A 22687-nucleotide genomic window follows, 5' to 3' on the forward strand; every position below is an offset into this window, starting at 1 on the left:
GATCGTCTCAGAGAGAGCTTTGTTTGCATACGGGGTGGCGAGGACAAAAGGAGGAAGACATTAATGGGAGACACAGACGGATGGGGTATTGAAGCTGGCTTCAGAATGCCCCTGGCTGCAAGTTGGGGTCTAGTGGACTGAGCAGAGGGCTGGGCATTAAGATGCTTGGCTTCTATTTCTGATTCTGCCATTGACTTTCTATGTAATACTGGGCAAGTCAATTCTCTGTGCCTCATGTACAAGACATGAATTATGATAGTGCTTGTCCACTTTTGCAGGACACTTTGAGATGTATTGATGAAAAGTATTGTTAGTGGGAGTAAATTAATACTCCATGAGGTGGTATGGATCTCTGAATCCAGATCAACAATCCAAGATAACGGGAAATTAGATTGTGTGAGCACTAAGTCCCAGTTCAGATCTTTGATTGAAAAGAGAATTTGAGAAGGCTATTCCAATAGAACAGCTGATAGAAATACAATGCAATCTCATTTAAGGAGTGTCTTATCATATAGACATCTCAAGAAACTCTGTAATATCCATGTCCCTGGAACTTAGCTTCTGGTAAAGGCATCAAACAATGTAAAATACCTGGGGGTGTAGGGTGCATTTTCAAATCATTATGCCTAGTTTTAGCAACTCTGCTGCCAATCAGATCAGTGGGCAGCACATGTAATGTTCTGAAAATGTAACCACTGCAGTCAGCTGCCTCTTTATAGACTTCTAATTGGAGCTTTCTCCAACCTTGAAAATGTCATTTTTGCCCCTTGCCATCTTTATTACTTTGCAGACTGGTCTCTAGTTCCTCAGTCTCCATGCAGCATAAGATGAAATTATTCATGGGTTGTTTGTTTGTATTTTAAAGTGTAGCTGATGAAATAGTTGAGTGACTATAATTAATCCCTAGTACCTAAGGGGCTATATTCTGCCTCCCCACTCACACTGGGAAGTACCTTGCTTCTTGAGTATTCCCCATTGATTGCAATTTGTATGTATGGCTGATGGACTCTGACCCTCAGTTATCAAATATCTAATGTCACTTGGATTTTAGACCTGTCATTCTTGATTTGGGTCCCAACGTGTTGTCATTGCCCAGACTTCGGTGACTTTGATCTCTTGGGGAATGTGGGCCACGCAGAAGCACATGTACTCAAATCAGTTAATTCAGAAAATATTTGGTGGTGGTGGGAGGGGAATGCCTCTTTGTTGGATGTCTCTTCCTTTGGAAAGATGGGGTTACTGATGTTTTTGTCTTCAATTACCTTTGATAGATAAAATATCAGGTGCAAGCAGAAATATCCCTGTTACAATGCAGTACAGTTATAGGAGCAGAAAGGAGAGACTATCTGAACCAGAGTCCTTTGAGCTGCTGTGATTTTATGGAATTGGCAGATTGTTTAATGTAATGGCCAATTTCATACAAATCCTTCTCTTCACTCATTCCCCTCAGCCTCTGGAGAGTATTTAAAGTCAATTATTGGAATATAATACCACTGACAAGAATACAGCTGTTTTTGCTTCATGACCAATTTCCAACAGTCTTGCTTAAAACAGAAAAAAAAAAACCACCCAGAACAGAAACATTCTCCCCAATGATACTTTGTTTTCTTAAAATGTATATTCCTAAATATCCTTTTGCTGCTATAAAACAATCTGGGTGCAACCTGCCTGTAAACATCATTTGTAATGAAATCTATGTATTTGTTGCATCAGATTCTTCTGCATTAGGTAAAAATAAAATCTAAACTCAGGTCACTTAGCTGAAGTTTTCCTGAAAAGAATAAACAAGGGCAGAAGGAGTTAGGAGGCTGAGTTTTCCAAGAACTATTAATATCTAAGGAATCACATTGAATATGTCTGTCATTTATATTTAAGAATTTCCCACTTGGATTTAGGGACTCACTTTTCAAAAATTTTCACAAAAGCAATGCTGGTACAATTGAGGATGTTAAAGACAAACTATCTTCAATGAGAGTCCAGAAGCCTTCATGTCAAGTGACAGATGGAACAGTTCTCTGCTCATCTGGTGACCAAAAACTAAATATTAAAGTTTTAAGGGGATCCGCAGTTTGAGAGGGAAGAAATATATTTGCTCCCTATGTTTGGAAGTGTTAATGAATTCCAGTCTGTGCCATGTAAAGTCAACCCAGACAACCCGGTACTGGGTCCCTATTAATAAATGCAATAGTAATCTCTGATTTCCGGAGAGTTGTCACCCTTGTATCCAGTCTGATGGTCACATGTCCTTAGCTGCAGTGCTGACTAGGAGCTGATCAGCTTCATTGGCCCACTGAAGTAGCATCCACATAATGAATGGTGGAAAAACTGTGGCTGCAGAGGGAGGGAGGAGTGGCAGATCAGAGTGTAAACTGTTGTCTGTAGAAGACTGTGGATGGGTGATACAGTGACTGGCAGGATCTAGATGGGAGAAGGACTGTGGCTGGTGGAGAAAAAAGAGAAAAGAGTATATTGAAAGGGCAAGACAGAGTGAGCAGTCCTTAGACTTCCCCTTCCAAAACTCTGTTATGCGTGATTATCCCACATATGTCTTGGTTTTCATCTTGTTAGGTTTGTTTGCCATAGGCTAGCAGGCCCCTTGTAGAGAAGGTTTTTGTTCTTTGTTTGTTCTTTAGACTTCGGCCTCTCATGGGTTTTCCACTGGGTAAGGAGGGGAGATTGTGGTCAGAAAAAGCAATTTCTGTAAGCTTTCACCACAGTGTACAGAAATAAATATATCACAGTGTTTATGCAGGGGGAGCGGGGTTTTCAAAAGCCCCATTGTTGGCCTGACGCTGCTCCCGTTGGGAGTCAACACTATGACTTCAATGGCCGTCAAGTTGAGCTAATGTAGAACGCTTTTGAGAATTCCCCCTTTTAAATGCATTTTAGGAAAAAAGTATCAGAAATAACAGCAGTTAGTGATTGTATCCTCAGAATATAACAAACAATTCTCACTCCCCACAAAAAGTCACTCCTAGAATACAATCCATATTTTAGATGTACTCACCAGGAGCTGCAAGCTGTTTAAGTACCACAGGCTGTCACTAGGCTGCCGCTTTCAGTGTAAAAGAACGCGCTAGCAGTTTTTACGTTGTTGTGCAAACAAAGCAAATGCCAAAAGAGCAAGATTTTTTGGGTCTGTGTTTAAAGATGCTGTCAGTGTCTAAGGGTCCCTGCTTTATTACACACCCTTCCCTGTGGGCTCCTTCACTTGTTTTAATGTTGCTGCTAGGGTTAAGGAGGTTCAGCTACCTTGCTGGTATTTTGTTAGAGATTTGGCAGCCCAAGTAAGATGCTGTGGAAATTCAATTAGAAATAAAAAGTGAAAAGCTAAAGATACTAGATAGGAAAAATTCCAGTCACCTGATGTTCACATCTCTCATGTGGATTGTACTGGGCCTGATTCTGTCCCTTTATTCAGAAGAAAAGCAGCGATTAGTACAGTACTTGAGCAGTGCAGTAGTAAATAGCACACTATCCAAGCTGGCATTAGCTAGTGAAGCTTGAAAGAATTAATTGGTTATGTATGCGCCTTTCACTTGCTGAGTCAATGGCTGTCCTGTCTATCTAGGTCACTACTAAATTGCTTAGCCATTCGATGTAATGACATTTACACTGGCATCCTCATGGTACTGATGAAGAAAAAGTCCCCAAAATCATAGGCAGATTTTAGTTTTCACAAGCGTTGTTTGGCCGTCTTTCCTTTGAATGTATCATCCATAATTTAGGGGAAATATTAATTGCAACAATAGCAGAATGGGTTGGCCTGTTTAGTGATGTAGGCTGCATCATGAGGTATTTTTGATGTAGGCTGCATTTATGAGGTATCTTTGGTGAAGAACAGGGCCTCTGCTGTGATGTAAAAATACAGCAGAAGTAATTGTATAGATAGTTAGATACTTAGATAGCTCCCTTCTCTAGATGTATACCTTCTTCTGTAATAACTCACTGAAAGAATGTGGCTTCTGTGGATGTTTCTGACTTGAAATATCCCAAACTGGTTCTAGAAAATTCCTTAATCTCTGAAAGGCCGAGTTCAGAAAAGTTTCCTTTTTCTTTCAGAAGCAGCTCTTTGTTTAGTTTTATACAGCAGACTACTCACCTTTGAGAGATTGCTAGAGACACGACCAGATCCTCAACTTGTGGGAATCCACATAGCTCCGTTGCAGTTTATATCAGTCAAGAATCTGGCCCACAATCAGCCTAAAATATCGCTAGCTTCTTATAACTACACTATAGAATAGTTACTCACAGCAGCCACTCCACAGAAGCCTTTTTTTAGCTGAGAAATAGTTTCACTATTTAAAGGTGAAGAAAGTGGCATTACATTGAAAATAATGTGTAAAGTGAAAGAGGCTGAGATTGGTGTTCTACCGCTGTGTTCCTTTTCCTTTTTTAATCTCATGTAACTTTGCACATTGAAGTCAATGGGATCACTCTACTTTTCCTGATGGAGAGCAGAATTGGGCCCAGTACATCCAAGTTTGCACATTTAACCCATGTCGTTTCTGAATCTTCTATTTATTTTCCTATCTCCTTGCCCTGCTTCTCCCTGGCATTTACAAGTGGATTCCAGTGTATTGCCACATGAACTTTTTCCCTGTGACATGAAATGCAGGCAAATTTCCTGTCTGCACATAAACAACTTTTTGAGCAAAACAATTAAAACTTGCTTTCACTCTTGGTGTCAAAACTTGAATGTAAAAGCCTTATTTTTCCAGGTTAAACTGGGGTGTCTTCCAAAGGAATCCACAGACAATTTTTTTCAGGCACTGGCTTAAGAGCAAACCGTACAACACTAAGTTTATGTTTACTGTCCAAAGGGTCTGAAAGGGAAATCAAACATTCTTCATATCAGTAGGTAGTAGTCTGCAAACAAGGTAGTCCACATCACCATGTCTAAGGTCAATCTCTGTGTATATAAGCTAAGTATTGTTTTCCCTGGCAGCACCTGTTTGGTATTTCTTCTTCCATTAAACTGATCTGCAGTGTGATCTGTTATAATATTAGGCAGTCTCTGAGCCAGTTTCACAGGGACAGGGCAAAGTTCATTGCATGAAAACTGTGTGAAAGGATACAGTAGGTGCTTGTACCAAGTTTCACGTGGCTGGGGCTTGGAGAAAAATGGAGCAATGACATTAGAGTGCATGGAAATGCAACAATAAAGAAGTGAGGAAATTGCTGGCATGTTTGCCGACCTGAAGAGATTAAATTATGAATGTCAAAGTGTGCTTTGTTATGTGTGTGGGGGGGGAGGGATAGCTCAGTGGTTTGAGCATTGGCCTGCTAAACCCAGGGTTGTGAGTTCAATCCTTGAGGGGGCCACTTGGGAATCTGGGGCAAAATCAGTACTTGGTCCTGCTAGTGAAGGCAGGGGGCTGGACTCGATGACCTTTCAAGGTCCCTTCCAGTTCTAGGAGATGGGATATCTCCATTATTATTCTTCTTAGCAAACTATTGGATGTAAACAAACTGGAAAAAGGTGTTATCATTTTAGAGTTATCTGTGCACTTAATCTCTTTATCGCCACATACTTGAAGGGCACTGGTTGACGGTGGTAATTGCATGTTTGAATATCAGAGGAGCCTTTCCATCAGAATCTTTTGGTTGGCTAGAGAAATTAAATGTAATTTCTCTGGTAGCCAATTATTAAGTACCGTATATTCTACTTCTTTAAATAGGCGTTGAACTGCATAATCACAGTAAAACTTAAATGTTTACTGCCCTCTTTTGGTCAATGTAGATATGACATGAAAAAGATAGCATAGCCGTGTAGGTCCCAGGATATTAGAGAGAGAAGGTGGGTGAGGTAATATCTTGGACTGGACCAACTTCTGTTGGTGAGAGAGAGAGAGAGAAGCTTTTGAGCTAAGACAGAGCTCTTCTTCAGGTCCTGATATGTGTAGCTTGAAAGCTTGTCTTTCTCACTAACAGAAGTTGGTCCAATAACCTTGTTTCACTAAAAGGAAAGTAAGGCTCCAATTTACAGTAATTTGGCCTTTTTGCACACAACTCTCATTTGCTCACAAAATATGTGAAACACAGTTTTTATGCCAGAAATTGCTTTTGTTTCAATCCATCCAGCAACGTTTCCATTTTCACAGACATATTATCTGTCTCAAAGACTGTGTTTACAGCTTTAACTTCCATTAGAACATATGATGATCAGAATGGTCCCTTCTGACCCTAAAGTCTATGAGTCTGAGTCTATAAGAACGGCCATACTGGGTCAGACCAAAGTCCATCTAGCCCAGTATCCTGTCTTCCAACAGTGGCCAATGCCAGGTGCTTCAGAGGGAATGAACAGAACAGGTAGCCATCAAGTGATCTATCCCTTGTTTGTTTGTTTGTTTTAAATGCATATTCAGCGAGAACTGTGGGAGAAAGGGTTAGAATTTTGGAAATCAAAAGAGATGACTGATGTGTTTGAATTCAGCGATGGCATCAGAGCAGGAATACAAGAACTTAGAACAAATGTTTCGATTTCAATAACTGAGGTTTTAGATTTTTTTCTAGTAAATGTGACTTTGTCTTATAAATTTTTTTAAATGGAATTTTAGTAAGTCTTTTTTTTTCACATATTTTAGTAAAGAAAGAATAAGGATTGTTGTTTTCAGTTACTCTGACCCTTCCAAGTGACATGGTGCACTGTTAATTTGGACTGCTTGTAAAACCAATCCTAGGTGTTGTTATATATAACTGGTAATCACATTGATGTTTTCAGATTGCATTTTTAACATGGCAGCTAATCTGGGACTTAGTCCCACCGTTCATTTGCAGATAAAACTCCCACTGCAAAATTGGACTTAATCCTGTGAGGAGTTTGGCATCCTCTACCGCCATTGAAATCAGTAGCAATTAACTGCTCCCATAACACATTTGACTGAAAGGATTAGGCTCCACGTTTGTGTAAGAGATTCTATGAGAATTCCTTTGAAGTACTAGTTTCATAGAGCCAGATTTTTAGCAGGTATAAATCAGAAAAGCATTGTTGATTTCAGTGGAACTACGTGGGTTTACAACAGTTGAGAATCTGGCCCAAAGAATTTATTTCCCTCACAAGATCAATCACGTGGTAGCAATAAGCTTTGGTGGATGCGTGGGTTGGTTGGTTGGTTGGCTTTGATGGGGTGTTGTTTGTTACCAAAAAGATTATGAAACTTATGCTGCTCTATTTGTTTGGGGAAAAACAATTAAGTGACTTTTACAGCATTGTTCCTACTGCATTAACCAAGCAAATTGTAACTTTATTGGTGGTTGTTTTGTTCTTTTTGTTTTAGGTGAAGCTTCCTTTTCCTGTAGATCAAATCACAGATCTTCCACGGAATGATTTCCAGATGATGATAAAGATGCACAAGTTAACCTCAGAACAGTTAGAGTTCATCCATGATGTTCGCCGGCGCAGTAAGAACCGGATTGCAGCTCAGCGCTGCCGCAAAAGAAAACTGGACTGTATTCAGAATTTAGAATGTGAAATCCGCAAATTGGTGAGTTACTTGCTGTAGCCTCAATTAAATCTGATAATGGGTCTATCGGTTAAATGATGGACAAATATTCAAAACAGTTCCAGTGCAGTTTTTAGTTAATTTAAATTCAATTAGGTAAATCTCAATAACCAATTTACTTTTATTTCACAAAGGCAGATAGCTGAGTGGGGTTTTTTGTTGTTTTGGTTTTGAATCAAAGCAATTACACTTCACCCAGATTCACGCTTTTGTGTATATGTCAGTAGTTATGTCAATCAAAATACCTTATGATAATCTCAAGGGAATGCAGTGCATAATGGGAGGGAGGGAATATGTTCTTAATTTTATTTAATTTCAGTACACAAATTAATTTTTCAGTGATACTTGATTTAGTGTGTCAAGCACTGGACTGGAAATCCGAAATACCACAGGCTCACTGCCTCAAACCAACCCTCTTTGTGGCCTTGTACAAGTCACTTAATCTTTCTGCCTCAATTTTTCTATTTGTGAAATTATAATTTTAACATCCTCACACAAGTGCTGTGGAGAGTAAAAAGACGATGTCTTTAAAATACTTCAAAAATGCAGTGTTTGTAGACCATGATTATTATTACTATGATGGAGTGGAGCGCTCAAGTGTATGGAATAATCTCCATGTTGAGATTATTTTCTTGCAGTTAGTGCAGGGTTGTTCTTATTTTTTTTCCTGAATGTTTCAGCTCACCACAAGTTGTTATTAACTTCTTAACTTAGCAAGTAGCTTGAAAATATAGCAAAGAAACTGAAAAAGCCTTGAGACAAGGAATCTAAATATCCAAAGAAATGAGAGCTACCCAGCAATAACACTAGAAAATCTCTGAAACTAAAGTAATATAGTCCCAAACTCACTGCCAGTTTCATTTCATGGCTATGACCTGATCAGAAAGCCTTGTCTTTTGGTCGCAATAACACTGGCCTGAAAGATGACTTTAGAAAACATCCTCTGTTCTAACACTGCTATCTTTTCCCATAATACATTCCATGACATTTTTTGCGATACAGAATACATTAAAAGAACTAAATGAAGCACAAAAGTTAGGAAATGCCAAAATTAAGGTAGCTCGTGCAACCTTAACTCTGCCCTTTTGCATATACGCATTGTAAGACAGCGATCAATTTCAGGATCACATACTAATTTTTGCATAAGAAAACCAATAGCAAAACTCTCATTGACTTAAAGGCTCAAGGCCTTTATCTGAAATTAATTTGTCACACTGCATACCCCCGGGTGACCAGTAAGTCCCCATTCCTTCATGTATATAATATCACCTGGAGTGCTTTATTTTTTTATTAAGGATGGATTTTTTTTCATTGTCCTTATTTCCCAGATCTCGGCAACCTCCTTTACACTGGTGATCTAAGGATGGACAACCTGTGAAATGCTATTCCCTGCTCATGACATTGCATGCTTCTCTCATAGACCCATCCATCCACCCACTTGCATTCTCCCTTGTCTGCACACACATAATATACATTTTCTTACATAATTTATTCATCTCAAGATGCACTTGGGCATCTGTTTATTTTTATGTTTTTTTGGTGGATTTATCAATATTTTGGCAGGTGGTGTTTTTTCATGTAAACTGTTCTCTTTGTCTCTCTCCCATTCTCATGGCTGCATGGAAACGATATGATTCCGATGATGGGTCTGAAGCTGACATAACATTGATGCCCATTGTCGTCTTGCAGCTAACTTTCATACGTGCACTTTTTTAAATGATCAAGAGCATCTTCAATATATAGCATGAATTACTGGGTGAAATTCAACGCCCTGTTTAATGGAGGCAGTCAGATTAGATGATCATAATGATCCCTTCTGGCCTGAAAATCTGCTTTTCTTTATTTGTGTAATTTCAGGCCTTTTCTTTACATTTTTGCAGCTTTTTGCATTTTTGTCAGTATTTTTCATTAGATAAATCCTCTGGTCTCCTTTAGCACATGTGTGTGCACGCATCTATCTGCCTGCACACTCAGTCTATCTACTCAGCCTTACCAATTGTCAAAAATGTATCACCCTGATTCACCACTCTCTCCACTGAACAAACATCTTGCAGATAGTAGCATGCAAGCAACAAGTCCATGCAGAGCAGGTAGAGGACAAAGTATTGCATGTATCTGTGACTTATCCTGTGCCATACAAAATCAGAATGTTGTCTGTAATTTTACAGAGTGGATAAAGCAACATGTAAAACTGGAATAGAGCCTTAACTGCAGTAAGTGGCCTTTTATGAAGCTAAGATGCTTTCTTTCTTTTTCAGGTGTGTGAGAAAGAGAAATTACTGTCTGAAAGGAATCAGCTGAAAGCATGCATGGGAGAATTGTTAGATAACTTCTCATGTCTTTCCCAAGAAGTGTGTAGGGATATGCAGAGCCCTGAACAGATCCAAGCCCTGCACCGATATTGCCCTGTTCTCAGGCCTATGGATCTACCAACAGCCACCAATATCAACCCTTCACCAGCTGGAGTAGAGCAAAACCTAGTGACATCCCAGTGTGTTGGGGAAGGCATGCAGTGCTGCTCAGAGCAAGACTCTGTGCAACTAGGAGCTCACTGGCTACCTAACAACGTCTCCGAAAATTGTACAGCCGGAAGAGGGCTTGATGGAGCTGCCCAAGGTACTTACTCAGAAAGAGAGCTCCCTCTAGAACAGAGTAGCCAAACAGTGACAGTAGACTTCTGTCAGGAAATGACTGATAAATGTACAACAGATGAGCAGCCTAGGAAAGATTACACCTAGTGACTTGTAACCTTACATTACACCTGGTCAGGTGTTCTTCAGTCAGCCAGTGGCAGTATTCATTTGTTGTCTAGAAGAACGTATTTGGTGCACACTACAGTGGTCTTAGCAGCAATACTGTTTTTAAGTATTCCCTCCTCTCTACAAGCAGGAGTTATCTTCACAATGGTGCTATCCCTTGCTCAGGCAGGGAATTAAACAGTGGCAACACTGTCTGTTTTTGTATGTTAATTTCAATCTTAACAGGGATGGACATAACACCTCTGAGGACCCAACTGCAGCTTTTTTCTCAGTGACCCATGTCACAAAACCCTAACTCAGGAATTTCCTCTGAATGTTCAATTTTTCATTGAAGACAGCTTCTTTACACATCAAAGTTTTATAGCTAACCTGTACATATTATATATAATATATATAAAATATATATCTCCATATGCAAAAGTCCCTGCATGCCTCAATTTTTCTCATCCTACAACTGGAAACTTTCATTTATATTGTATAAACAAGTTCCAACATTCCTTTTTTGTCTTTAATGCTAGAACTAGTTTGGTAACTTGTTACATGATTTTTTTTTCTTGGTTCACAGTTCAGCAATATCATTCAGTTTGTACTTATTTATAAAATTTTAATGTTGGAAGCTTATCTGAGATTTTAATTATATCCAGGTTTTTGATTTTGGCACAGCCATGTTGTGCCATTTGAGCAATGTGGATTTATTTTATTTTCTTGCAGATACTGTACAGTAATGGTCAACTTTGCCACTTGCACTGAGTTTCTGGTCAAACCTCTTTTCATAATGAAGTTGTGACTTCAGTATAACTTGAGTATACTGTATTCTTTGCTTTATAGTTGAAAGAAAATTATAAAGTTTTAGCTAATAGAAAAAACACTCAGGAGATGATTATGTAGGAAGAACAATCTTGCCAAATACTGAATTCACCCTATAATGTGTAAAAGAAAATCTGCTTGAATATTTTTATATTCTTTTTCTTTCCCAAACAAAGTTTAAATGCTGTTAATTATGATTTTGGACTATATGGTAAGATGTATTTTGCTCTTTAATAAAATATAAAAAGTGGATCAGTCAAGCATATGTTCCTAAATTGGGGTCCAAGGTCCTCAAAGCCCATTGAAGTAAATGGAAACACACCCATCAACTTCAGTGGGTTTTGGATCAGACCCCAAATCTGCACCCTTTCCCAGGCAAGTAGTTGCTACTCAGATTTATAGTCCAGTGATTCTCAACCTACTTACCATTGTGGGCCACATATGCAGCTCTCTGTGTTATGTGGGTCACATCCATAAAATATATATACTACCTGTATGGCCCTGAGGATGTCACATGGGCCGCAGCTATATGCTGATTGGGCCACAAGCAGGCCATGGGTTGAAAACAACTGGTATAGTACCATTGGTCCTGATTTTGATCTCCCACCAGTTTTACCAGGGTGTTACTCCATTTACTTCAGTGGACTTACTCTTGATTCTCACTGGTGTGAGATCAGAATCAGGCCTATTGAAATCTGACTAGTCATGTAGGAAAGAATTGCAAGATCAGGCCCATAACTGAGACTTGCAGATGTTTGCTTACAGAAGTCAAGTGAATGCTGTATCCCCTAAGGAGCAAAACATTACCCGATTTGGTTGCTTACCATTTGAAGTGTTGTGTTATAGAATCCTCTTATTCTACAGCATTGCCATCAGCACAAGTCAACTTCTAAAAGAGTGCTGTCTCACAGGAGACTGCTCAGAGAATTGGCTTAGTTGTAACTGTATTGAATTTGTATCTCAAGTGATACGGTGAAACAGGTAATCAGTGAATTGTGTTATGATAGCGTGGGACAGCAGCTTTCCAAACATAACATCTATGTACAGCATAGGCAGAAAAACGTCCTCCTAACATTTTTATTATGAATTAGTAGTAATAGTATCAGTATTAGTAGTATTATAAGTGTATTGAATTATATTTTGTGATTCTTTTCCCTATCTGCGCCAGGGTGTGTGGCTAGTACTGAGGCTTTATCCTGGACAACACCACCCATGCTGTACAGATTGACATTGTTCACTCTTGCTGCAAAATTGACCAGCTGGGCACACCTGTTTGAAAAAGCAGCTTTTCACAAGCACTAAGTGACAATAGGTTCTGTTGTGCTAATGTTTACACTACGGGTGTGTCCTGGTGCTCTTTTGAGGCACTCAGTAAATCAGCATCTTTTCCTGGAGGAGGAATCAGCTCCCTCTCTCCTCTATTTTTGTGTTTTGAGATTGTGCTCATGGGCCGTCACGGACTTGCCAGTCTTGCTTCTGCTCTCTTCTCCCAAACGACGGTAGCCTAGCTACGGAGGAGGAAATGCATATAGCATGTGCCATGTTTGTTGAAAAATGTTTTTTCTGCATGCACAAAGAAATTAGTATATAATGTAGGATATGTGATTTTTTTTTTTAAATCATAATTTATGTTTAAGTATTAACCGTTTCTGTGCAAAATCCTTATCTTTAAATGTTCAGAGATATCCAAATGCCACAAATTCCTAATTCACACAGTGGAAGAAGGGGGGAAAGTCATCCTTTCTTTTAAAAGATAGAGATCTAAATATATTGGAACACTTCCCACCCCCAGCCATTTTGTGCAGCAAACTGAGCTAGAAGCTCTTTCTGGGGAATTTGATTTTCCTTTGAATTCATTGACGTTGCAGAACAACTCTGTGTTTTGCAGAGATGTCTTGTTTCTGTGAGACCATAGTGAAAGCTAGAGTTTAAAACTAAATGTGAATCACATTATAGCATCATAGCTATTTTTTTTGTCAACTGACAGTATTTTAAAGACTTTCTGTTGCCTTTTTTTTATTTTTAAGTGACCACCTATATAGATAGAATGTTTTATGAGTATAAAACAAAGTTTGAACTAGCATCCTGACATGAAGATTTACCCTGCTAACGACTCATGTGCAACTGGTACTCTTGACCTCATTCCAACGGTTAAAAACAAACAAACAAAAAAGCCACCCACAGAACATGTGCTGCAGCTCTTGGGATCGACCCGGCTCATTCTGGTGCTGGGCCTCCTGATTTTCTTTTTCATGGGAACTGATATTTAAAACCACTGCTCAAATAAGTCTCTCTCTCTCTCTCTCTCTCACTTTTCAAGCTTTTCATGATGTTTGATTTCATTCTTCGCCGTTAGAAGTGACTGATTTGTCATTGCTTCCTTGACCTATATTTACGCGTTTCTGTTTTTGCTCTTCTGAACCATGTGGCTCTCAAAACTGTTATTGGGTTAACTTTAAAGGGAAACATCTAGGAGAATTAGCTTCAGAACTGGACACGAGTTGAAATAAATAATCTGTAGTGAGATATTAAAACAGTTGACCAAAAATCCAATTTAAAAAAAAAAATTAACTACAATATTTAGCAAATTAAGAGGTTTAGCCAACAAAAATTTATCTTTTTAAATAAGGATCATGCAGTTATTCATGAAGAAAGCTGCAGTTTCTGGTCTCTAATGTATTGCTTTGAAATTTTGTGCAAGATTGGGCCGGGTTGTCATATTGAATGCTGCACCAATATAGCATGAGTGTGAATTCTTGAGCCATCTAGCTTTGTCCAGTACATCTAGTTCTCCTTTTTATTTACCTTTGCTATACTTGTATTGCCAGAAAACCTCATTTCATTTAGGCTTATTATACTGTGTCAAATGAGTACTACACTATATAATGTATTTGTTTCTCTGCGTTATCTGGAGGTGCCTTGGAAGTAATTAAAGTTCATTAAAAGCTGATTCTGGAACAAAGAGGTAGCGGGGAAAAAAAGGTCAGCCATGTTATCAGGACATCTCAGTATTTATATCACAGACTTCCTAACATATGATGACTCAGGCGTCAGAGTTTGATGCTGCAGTATAAAACTATTATTTTATATATTGTATGCGTAATTTATTATATGTCTTTCTAAGGATATATGCTGCTTTTAAGATGCACTATATTTTTGGATCTAATCCTTGTATTCCTCCCCCTGCCCCCAAGGAAGTAAAAAATGTTGTGTTGCAAAGGCAAACCACAGTGATTAGTACGCCAACTGCTACCTCTCTTTAAAAGGGAGAGTGGGAACTAGATAAAAGTAACTTTGTCAATAAAGAATAACTGGCTGCCAGAGAAGTTATTAATGCTGATAGTATGGTTGTTAATCCTAACTTCAACACTTTGTGGAGTCTTTATTTTAAAAAGCTTAAATAGAAATGCATATTTGTATAGTTAGATTTTTAATATTTAACCTTATGATTGCCAATTAAAGAAAACAAACCTGTATGCTGGAGTTGGCAAAATCCTATAAGAGAAAATTTGACCTTTTAAGGAAAACATGATGAAACACTGTAATTCCAGAAGTTAGATCACATCCTCACTGGTGTCATATATTCCATTGCTATTTATGTTAAAATAGAAATAAATCTAGGATTAGAGAACAGAACTGTAGTGTATTTTAACATAAAACATAGGGAATATTAGTCAAGCCTACACAAGCTTGCATTCTAATCTACTTCAAGTCCTCCACAGTTAAGCTGATTACCTTGATTTAAATGAGGAGCAATCTTCATCTCCTTCCAATTTGAAATACGTTTTGTGATGATTTGTTAGCAGGGTCCATAGTCTACATTTGCATCATTTTAAATGTATGTCTTTTAGATTCTGTCTAGAAAAGGTTTAGCTTCAGTAAGAGCAATGGAGTTGATGATGTAGCCAAGAGGATCTGCTGAGTATGGCATGTCTTAATGTTCTAGTTACACCTTACTTTAGATAAAAATAACACAAAGAATTTATATTCTGTTGCCTCCTACAACATATAATGTGTATTTTCTCTACACATCAAGGTTGTATTGTAGTTTGTCTCTGCCAAGGCAATCCAAAACTTAGTTATATATGTAATTACAGTTAGTGTGTGTATGTTCACCTGTTTATAATACATATATGTAGATTTATAATACTGTTTGGAATATTTCATGACTCAGGCATCAGACTTGATGCTGCAGAATACAATATATGTGTATATACATGTGCATTCAAAAAGTGACTCTTTATATAAAAAAATCTATTGTTGGTGGATTGTAGAATAATAAATTATTCTCTTTAGTGTGAAAGATATAATGGCATTACTTGCAATGACAAAGTGTACAGTATTTTCCTACACTCCACCAAGATAGGTAGTATTTATATCAAATTTTTTACTGTAATACACATATAATGCTGCCATTGGGCAAATAAAATCCCCTTTTTTGGCAGTGAGGAATGCTTAAAATGCTTTTTTTAAAACTGTGACATAATAATTAGCCAAATCAAACAATAGGAAAAATAACAGTTGGGTAAATCCCATTCTTATTCCAGTTTTGTTAACTTTATATGAAATAGCCGTTTATGTAGGTGTAATCCACCCACATGATTAAAAAACACACATGCAATGCCGAAATTGTCGCTTTGCACTGATTACGGGCATACAGAAAATAACTGACTTTGAAAAAGTGGATAAGACAGAATTGTCAGTATTTGATTTTGTCCGCTTCTTAGAACTGGAGATGGCTCCAAAACCAAACGGGGATGCTTGGATCCACAGACTTTTGGGAGAGTCCAGAATCTGAACTCTGGGTTTCGCAGCTGAACCCATCTCTATAATAGGGCCAAGCCAACAACCCTAAAGTTTATGGTGTGATGGGGGAGCGATTTCATTATCTGGATTGTTGTTCTCTCTTGGACCCATCATATTTAGAACACTGCATTTTCCTGAGACAATGTTATCCTGCATTTGTACTATAACTGAAAGAATTGTATGTGTTTAGATACTGTACTCGCTACTCATGCTCTGACCGAAAGTATCTGGATCCTTCAGACTAGCAGAAATTATACTAAACGCTTTGGTGATCTTCGATGCTTGTTATTTGCTATTAATTTCAAGCATCATCTTTTGATTTCAAGAGTGGAATTGCCCTAAGACTTTGTTCCAGAACCAGTTGGATACAAGTGCACCTCTAATATATGCCTTACAGATTTCAGAGGCCATATTCAAAACAGGGTTTTATCCGTGTATGCAAGGGGGTACAACCCCTCTTCTCTTCCTCCACAGGTCAAACAGTATATGGACAGTTTTCACACATATCTACCTGTATAATCCTCTGTACCTCTCATAACTGGTCAATGACTGTAACAGGTTACATCAGGTGTTTTTCTACATACTTTTTACACAGATTCTATGCGATTAATGTAACTTAATTCAATGCATCATTTTATTGTACTAGTTCTTAAGCTTGTCTTTATTATTTTTTTCTAGGTGACTGTGGTTTCTTGTGATTTTTATTGTATAAACGAGATGGCTGTTGATGCTTATTCTCTGTTACTAAGAATTTTTACCTTTTTGGAAAAAAAAGCATTGTTATGAACTAATGAATTTAAAACTTCATTTACTCATTGTAAATACAGTATTGTGCAAAAAAAAAACTTTCCATTCATTTGAATTGCTAGTGTTAACTGAATTTTGTCTAGACACCATTTCTGTTGATGAAATAAAGACATATCATTATGTATTGTATATCAACTTTTCTTGCCTCTGAAATTAATGTCCTATTTATTAATGCCAGAGTAATGGTTAATTTCTGGAGGATATGGGAAACATGGTTAATCTTTGACCACATGACAAAACCTCCACCCGTTTAGGCTGAGTACAGTACGACTGGCTATCTGTGCTGCAGGCAGGGCCAGCTCCAGGCACCAGCGTAGCAAGCAGGTGCCTGGTGCGGCCAATGAAGAGGGGGGCGGCATGTCCGGCCGTTCGGCGGCGGGGCCGTCACTCCCTCTCAGAGCGAAGGACCTGCCGCCGAATTGCCGCAGTAGAATGAAGCAGCGGTAGAGCTGCCGCCGATTGCTTGGGGCGGCAAAAATGCTAGAGCCGGCCCTGATTGCAGGACTACCAGAGGGGTGTTGATGTAGGACTGAGTGTACGGAGTAACTCTCATAACTATATTCCCATAGTACTGATTCAAGCTAGTTCTCATCCTGCATTCTCAACATCACTTAAGTAACCACTGTATTTTTTAACAAAACCTAAGAGAAAATAGAATTGTGTCTATGGAAATGCAAAACAAAGCAAAAATTCCAACCCAGAACAAACAAGCAAACAAAAATCCCTGCAGCATTTGCAGCCCAAACATTGCAGCATTCCACTAATGAATGGAAACCTGGAAATGAGTCTGGCTCATGTGTTAGCATTGTTCAAGCTGAGAGGAATGCAAAAAATAAAGAGCGTAAACAAAAGAAAGCAAATTATATTGTTTTAATACTGTTAAGGTGGTGGTAACTCAGACAAGGAAGTTTAATGCGTTAAAGTCTCCAGGCTGCAACTCCCTCGCCCTCCCCCCCCCCGCCATCACATTAAGATTGCCAGAAAGAAGGGGATAGCAATGTGAGCTGCCTGCAATCCCAAGTCCATCTGGAGGCCGGGAGCTGGCCAGCACAACCCACAAAAGCCTTGATTCAGTTTGACTTAAGAGCGTGTTCAATGCTTTGCTGAATCAGGGCCAAAGTGGGTGTGACCTAGCTAGGCCTGCTGGGAGATGCACAGTAATTCAGCGCACTGCCCAGGAAGCCTCCATCGGGGAGAGCTCCTATAAAGCCATAGTCTTTTTATAGACAAAAAAGTACACCACAGACTGCCCAGCTTTGAGGATAAATGCCTCTGCCAGTGCCGCTGCCCCTGGAGATGTAACTTGCACCCTTTTGCTTCTACAGGACTAAACCTGGCCTGTGATTTTTAAACCAGCAGAGTCCTTATAAGTAAAATAACCCCTCTCCTTCAGAAAAAAAGAACGGTGATACTACACTCCAGAGTCTTGCTGGAAAAGCTGGAACATACATCAGCAAAGGCCCCTTTCCTCTCAAGGTTTGTCAGAAGATACTTCATCATTTATATCTCCATACAGCACATACTCTACTCCCTGTCTATAGTCAAGCTTTGTTTATCCATCCGTAAGAAGTCACGGCTGCTTCTTTAATGGCTGGGGTTTTTGGTTTCATTTTTCACTTAAAAAAAAAAAAAAAAACAAGCAATAGCTTAACCAAACAGTGTGTAACTGAGGCAATGATCCATCCTTGAGGAGTATGGATGGAAATCATTAAAACTAGGATAAAAGCACTATGCAAGTTCAGTGAGCAGCCTAATCGCTTTTTACACTTGGCGCTTTTTGGCGGGGGGGGGGGTGCTTTTTACTACTATTTCGGTGCAGCTGTCAGAACCACAAAGGCTTTGCATGATTAGGGAGACTGACATACCAACCAACTAGCTTGCTTAAAAATGTGATTCTCCACTGGAACAAATGGAGCATTGATAACAAAGGCAAGAGATGAGAGTGTGTCGTTGAATAATGAATAGGAGGAGTTGATGAGCACATGACCGGGGACAGTGATATGGATAGTCTGGGAGAAGGTGCCTTATTTTTAAGATACATGGGTTGGAAGTGCGATTGTCCTGGGTCGTGCACATATTAGAAATCTAATAATCCAAAGCAGCTATTTCCTATCAAATAGGCCATGTTTTTTTTCTTTTGTACAGCCCATATAGGAACTGATGGGATGAACAAAGGAATGAGATCTTTATGATCCCGGGCAGATGTTTTAAGGATCTCTCATTTAGCAAACTGAAGAAGAATGCATAAGCTGCACATTAAAAAGCAATCAGCCAATTCGATTGTGTGTATTGTTTTTTGTTGGTGGTTTTTTTGTTTTGTTTTGTTTTTGTTTTTTTGCGGTGAGGGTGTTGGCAATGAGGGAGACAATGTCAGAGTGGCAATTAATCCCTAAAAGAACGTGAGCTTCACTTTAGCCCAGGTTGCTGAGCAGCCGCTTGGATTCGGGTCTCTTTGTTAAACCAGGAGGACTGTGCTACAAAGTCCTGGTGTGCTGCTTTCATCTTTTATCCACTGGCTAGCAGGCCCCGGGGAGTGAGATGTAAAAGAATCCTTCAGAAAACCTTCCTATCTAACTAACCCTTCCTTGCAAATATCTTTGCTCTTACCACTCCTTTGAAAGTATAGATCTTGCATCTTATAGAGATAAACACTACAGGCCTAAACAACAAGTTGTGCCTCCCAAATGTTCTCCAAGGACACAAGGCTATTTCTGCAGTAACTGCACACACGAAGCAGCTGCTGCTTGGTGTATGTGAGCGAAATCTTGAGTTTTGAAGCAGGTTGTCAGCCCACAATGGGAGTCAGGCTATGTTGCTACGTGTGCTGGCATAAAACTTGGCGGTGTGTAAAGCAAGGGCTTTCTTCCATGAACTGCATCATGCTTTTTAGCTTCAGAATAAACGGAGAGGTTGCTCTTTTTGCTTCCTGCTGAGGAATGGTTTGTACCCGATTCTTTGGTTTGTTTCTTGTCCCCAGACTGGCATTATTTTTTCATGATAGATGATAGTTCGAGAAGCATGCTCTGAAAGATAACAAGAGAAAGAGAGAATGAGACTGAATGGTCTTAAAGAAGACAGAGGTTTGTTTTTTTTTAACCACCATTACTAACCCAGGTTGGAATTTTAAAAAAATCTGTTTGTTTTAATACATTTACATTATACTGCCTTTTGCAATTGTAACAAGAAAGTCCCTATTGTATTTATACATAAAAGACCAAGTTAATCACTGCTGTAACTCTACTGAAGGGCCCAATCCTGCAGTCCTAATGCTGGAAACATACAAGCAAATGAATGTACAACTTTTTTGTAGGTTTGCTAGACATGGATGGATAAAGCTACACTCAGCAGAGCTCCAGTTTCTAAAAATCAGCCTGGTCTGTATTAATATACACAGTCCTCAGCCAGGAGAGGCCTGAGTGCCAATTTCTTATCAGCCCACAAGTTTGTCATTTTGAGCCTGCATGGTCTGTTAGCCTGCTGGATGGCTAGTTTAATTGATCAAGTAAACTGTACAGGCCCTTGGTACTTCACCTGTCTTAATCACAAACTACATTGGAGCACTCCTGGGCAGAGTTCAGTTTGCAGCATATAAATAATCCAGAGCATGCAGGAATTAAGACAGTCGCATTGAAACAAACTGCATGAAAAATAATAGCAAGAGCTGATGGAGGAACACAACCATAAAAAATTAACGTTTCAAGCTTTTCCAACATCTGAGTAGAACAGAGCAACTTTGCTCATTTCTCATCCCAATGCTGTGTCTTGAGGGGGCTTAGCTGGCATATTCATGCTGTTCCGAGTATCAAACAGACCCATAACATAATTTTAATATACAGTCGTTTCCATTGGGTGGGTGACCATTTGTGTGTAAGAGTCCAAGCGGAATAGCAGGCTCTGCAGCTGTCTGAATTTTCTCCAGTCACTACTAGCCATTTGCCCAGTGGGGAAATAACCCAAAGCTAAATGGAGACGTAAGCAGCGGGGGGACAAGTCCCACTGACTTCAGTAGTGCCAGGATTTCACGCACTGATACCTTCTCCCTGGCAAACGAAAATCAGAAATCCAATTTGGGCCTGACCATATGAGGTTCTGAGCACATGCAACTCCCATTATCTTCACTGAGGATTGAGGACACTCAGGTCTGGTCTAAACTACAGTGTTAGGCAGCTTACGTCAACCTGATTATGTCAGTGTATATACTACAGCCTTGCTCCTGCCAATGTAAGTGGCCTACTATACCAACATCATAACTCCACTTCCACAAGAGGTGTAGGGCTTATGTCAGTGTAGTTAGGACGGCACAGTGTCCCTGTAAGACACTGCGTTACTTACATCTATTAGCGGTCATTCTTGTCAGTTTCCAAATTTCCAGTCTTTGCTTCAAGCTGTGCTGCTGCCCAAGCTCCCTGTAGGGAGCTCTGCTTCCCCCTGGGATCCTGACTCCCTGCTCCGAGCCAGCCTCCCCACTCCAATCTGCACTGCTGCCCAGGCTCCCAGCTCCCCATTGGGAGCACAGCAGCTGACCAAATTCCAGGCACGGATCTCCCCGCCAGAAGCCTGACTGCCCTTCCCTCCATCCCCCAGGCTCTCCACTCCCTGCTGGGAATGGGGCACCTGCACCAGGCTTCTCAGCTCCCTCCTCCCCAGCGGGAATGGGGCAGCTGACTGGACACCAGGCGCAGAGCTCCCTGCCAGGAGCCTGGCTGCCCTGCCAGGAGCCTGGCTGCCCCGCCAGGCTCTCCGCTCCCTACTGGGTAATTACTGTGAGGGCTGTAAATGGACCTAACATAGTTTATAAACATAAGTTTATAGTGTAGACATACCCTTAGCAACTAATGGGATCAAACTCAAATAGGGCATGTCTACACTATAATGCTATCCCGTGCATTAGCTCCTCTTTTCTTTATCTTCATTCCTGCTGTGTCCCAGTCAGAAAGGGTAAGGGATCTTGCCCTTCCACTCATGACTGCTTGGAAAGTAAATTTCTCCTCTCTCCCCTTCTTCACTGTTTCAAGGGAGAATTCTGATACCTCATTTTCTGTTCCCCATTGAGAAGTTTCAGATAATTCCTACACCATGAACCAAATAGCTCCCAGTTGCCTGGCATTCAGTGCAGACAAGCACATTGCACTCGCTTGCTCCTGGACACAGACATGGGAGAAGTTCTACTGAAATCAATAGGCCTCCTCATGAGAGTAAAGTTACAGGCATAAAGGTTTACAGGATCAGGTCCTTCACTGGTCTACTTTGTGGCTGATCTAGTTAATATCACAGTGAACCCCAAGGTTAAAATATCACTAGTGTAGATAGTAAGGACTGAAGCCTCAGTAAACCCTCACTCATGAATAGAAGAACAGGAGTACTTGTGGCACCTTAGAGACTAACAAATTTATTAGAGCATAAGCTTTCGTGGACTACAGCCCACTTCTTCGGATGCATATAGAATGGAACATATAATGAGGAGATATATATACACACATACAGAGAGCGTAAACAGGTGGGAGTTGTCTTACCAACTCTGAGAGGCCAATTAATTAAGAGAAAAAAAACTTTTGAAGTGATAATCAAGCTAGCCCAGTACAGACAGTTTGATAATAAGTGTGAGAATACTTACAAGGGGAGATAGAGTCAATGTTTGTAATGGCTCAGCCATTCCCAGTCCTTATTCAAACCGGAGTTGATTGTGTCTAGTTTGCATATCAATTCTAGCTCAGCAGTCTCTCTTTGGAGTCTGTTTTTGAAGTTTTTCTGTTGTAATATAGCCACCCGCAGGTCTGTCACTGAATGACCAGACAGGTTAAAGTGTTCTCCCACTGGTTTTTGAGTATTTTGATTCCTGATGTCAGATTTGTGTCCATTAATTCTTTTGCGTAGAGACTGTCCGGTTTGGCCAATGTACATGGCAGAGGGGCATTGCTGGCACATGATGGCATATATCACATTGGTAGATGTGCAGGTGAACGAGCCCCTGATGATCCTTTACTCTCACAGATCTTGGGAGAC

General features: G+C 39.8%; 1 protein-coding gene across 2 annotated transcripts in view; it reads left to right on the forward strand.

Annotated features, from left to right (window-relative positions):
- Positions 1 to 16813, forward strand: part of BACH2 (BTB domain and CNC homolog 2) — a 255426-nt gene extending 238613 nt beyond the window's left edge. For both annotated transcript variants that reach the window (XM_054023809.1, XM_054023810.1), the window contains 2 exons: positions 7281 to 7487; positions 9764 to 16813. In XM_054023809.1, the coding sequence (XP_053879784.1) occupies positions 7281 to 7487; positions 9764 to 10243 (687 nt within the window). In that variant the 3' untranslated portion in view covers positions 10244 to 16813. The remainder of the gene's footprint in view (positions 1 to 7280; positions 7488 to 9763) is intronic.
- The last annotated feature ends 5874 nt before the right edge of the window (positions 16814 to 22687 follow it).

This window comes from Malaclemys terrapin, chromosome 3 (assembly GCF_027887155.1).
Source record: "Malaclemys terrapin pileata isolate rMalTer1 chromosome 3, rMalTer1.hap1, whole genome shotgun sequence".
NCBI lineage: Eukaryota > Metazoa > Chordata > Testudines > Emydidae > Malaclemys > Malaclemys terrapin.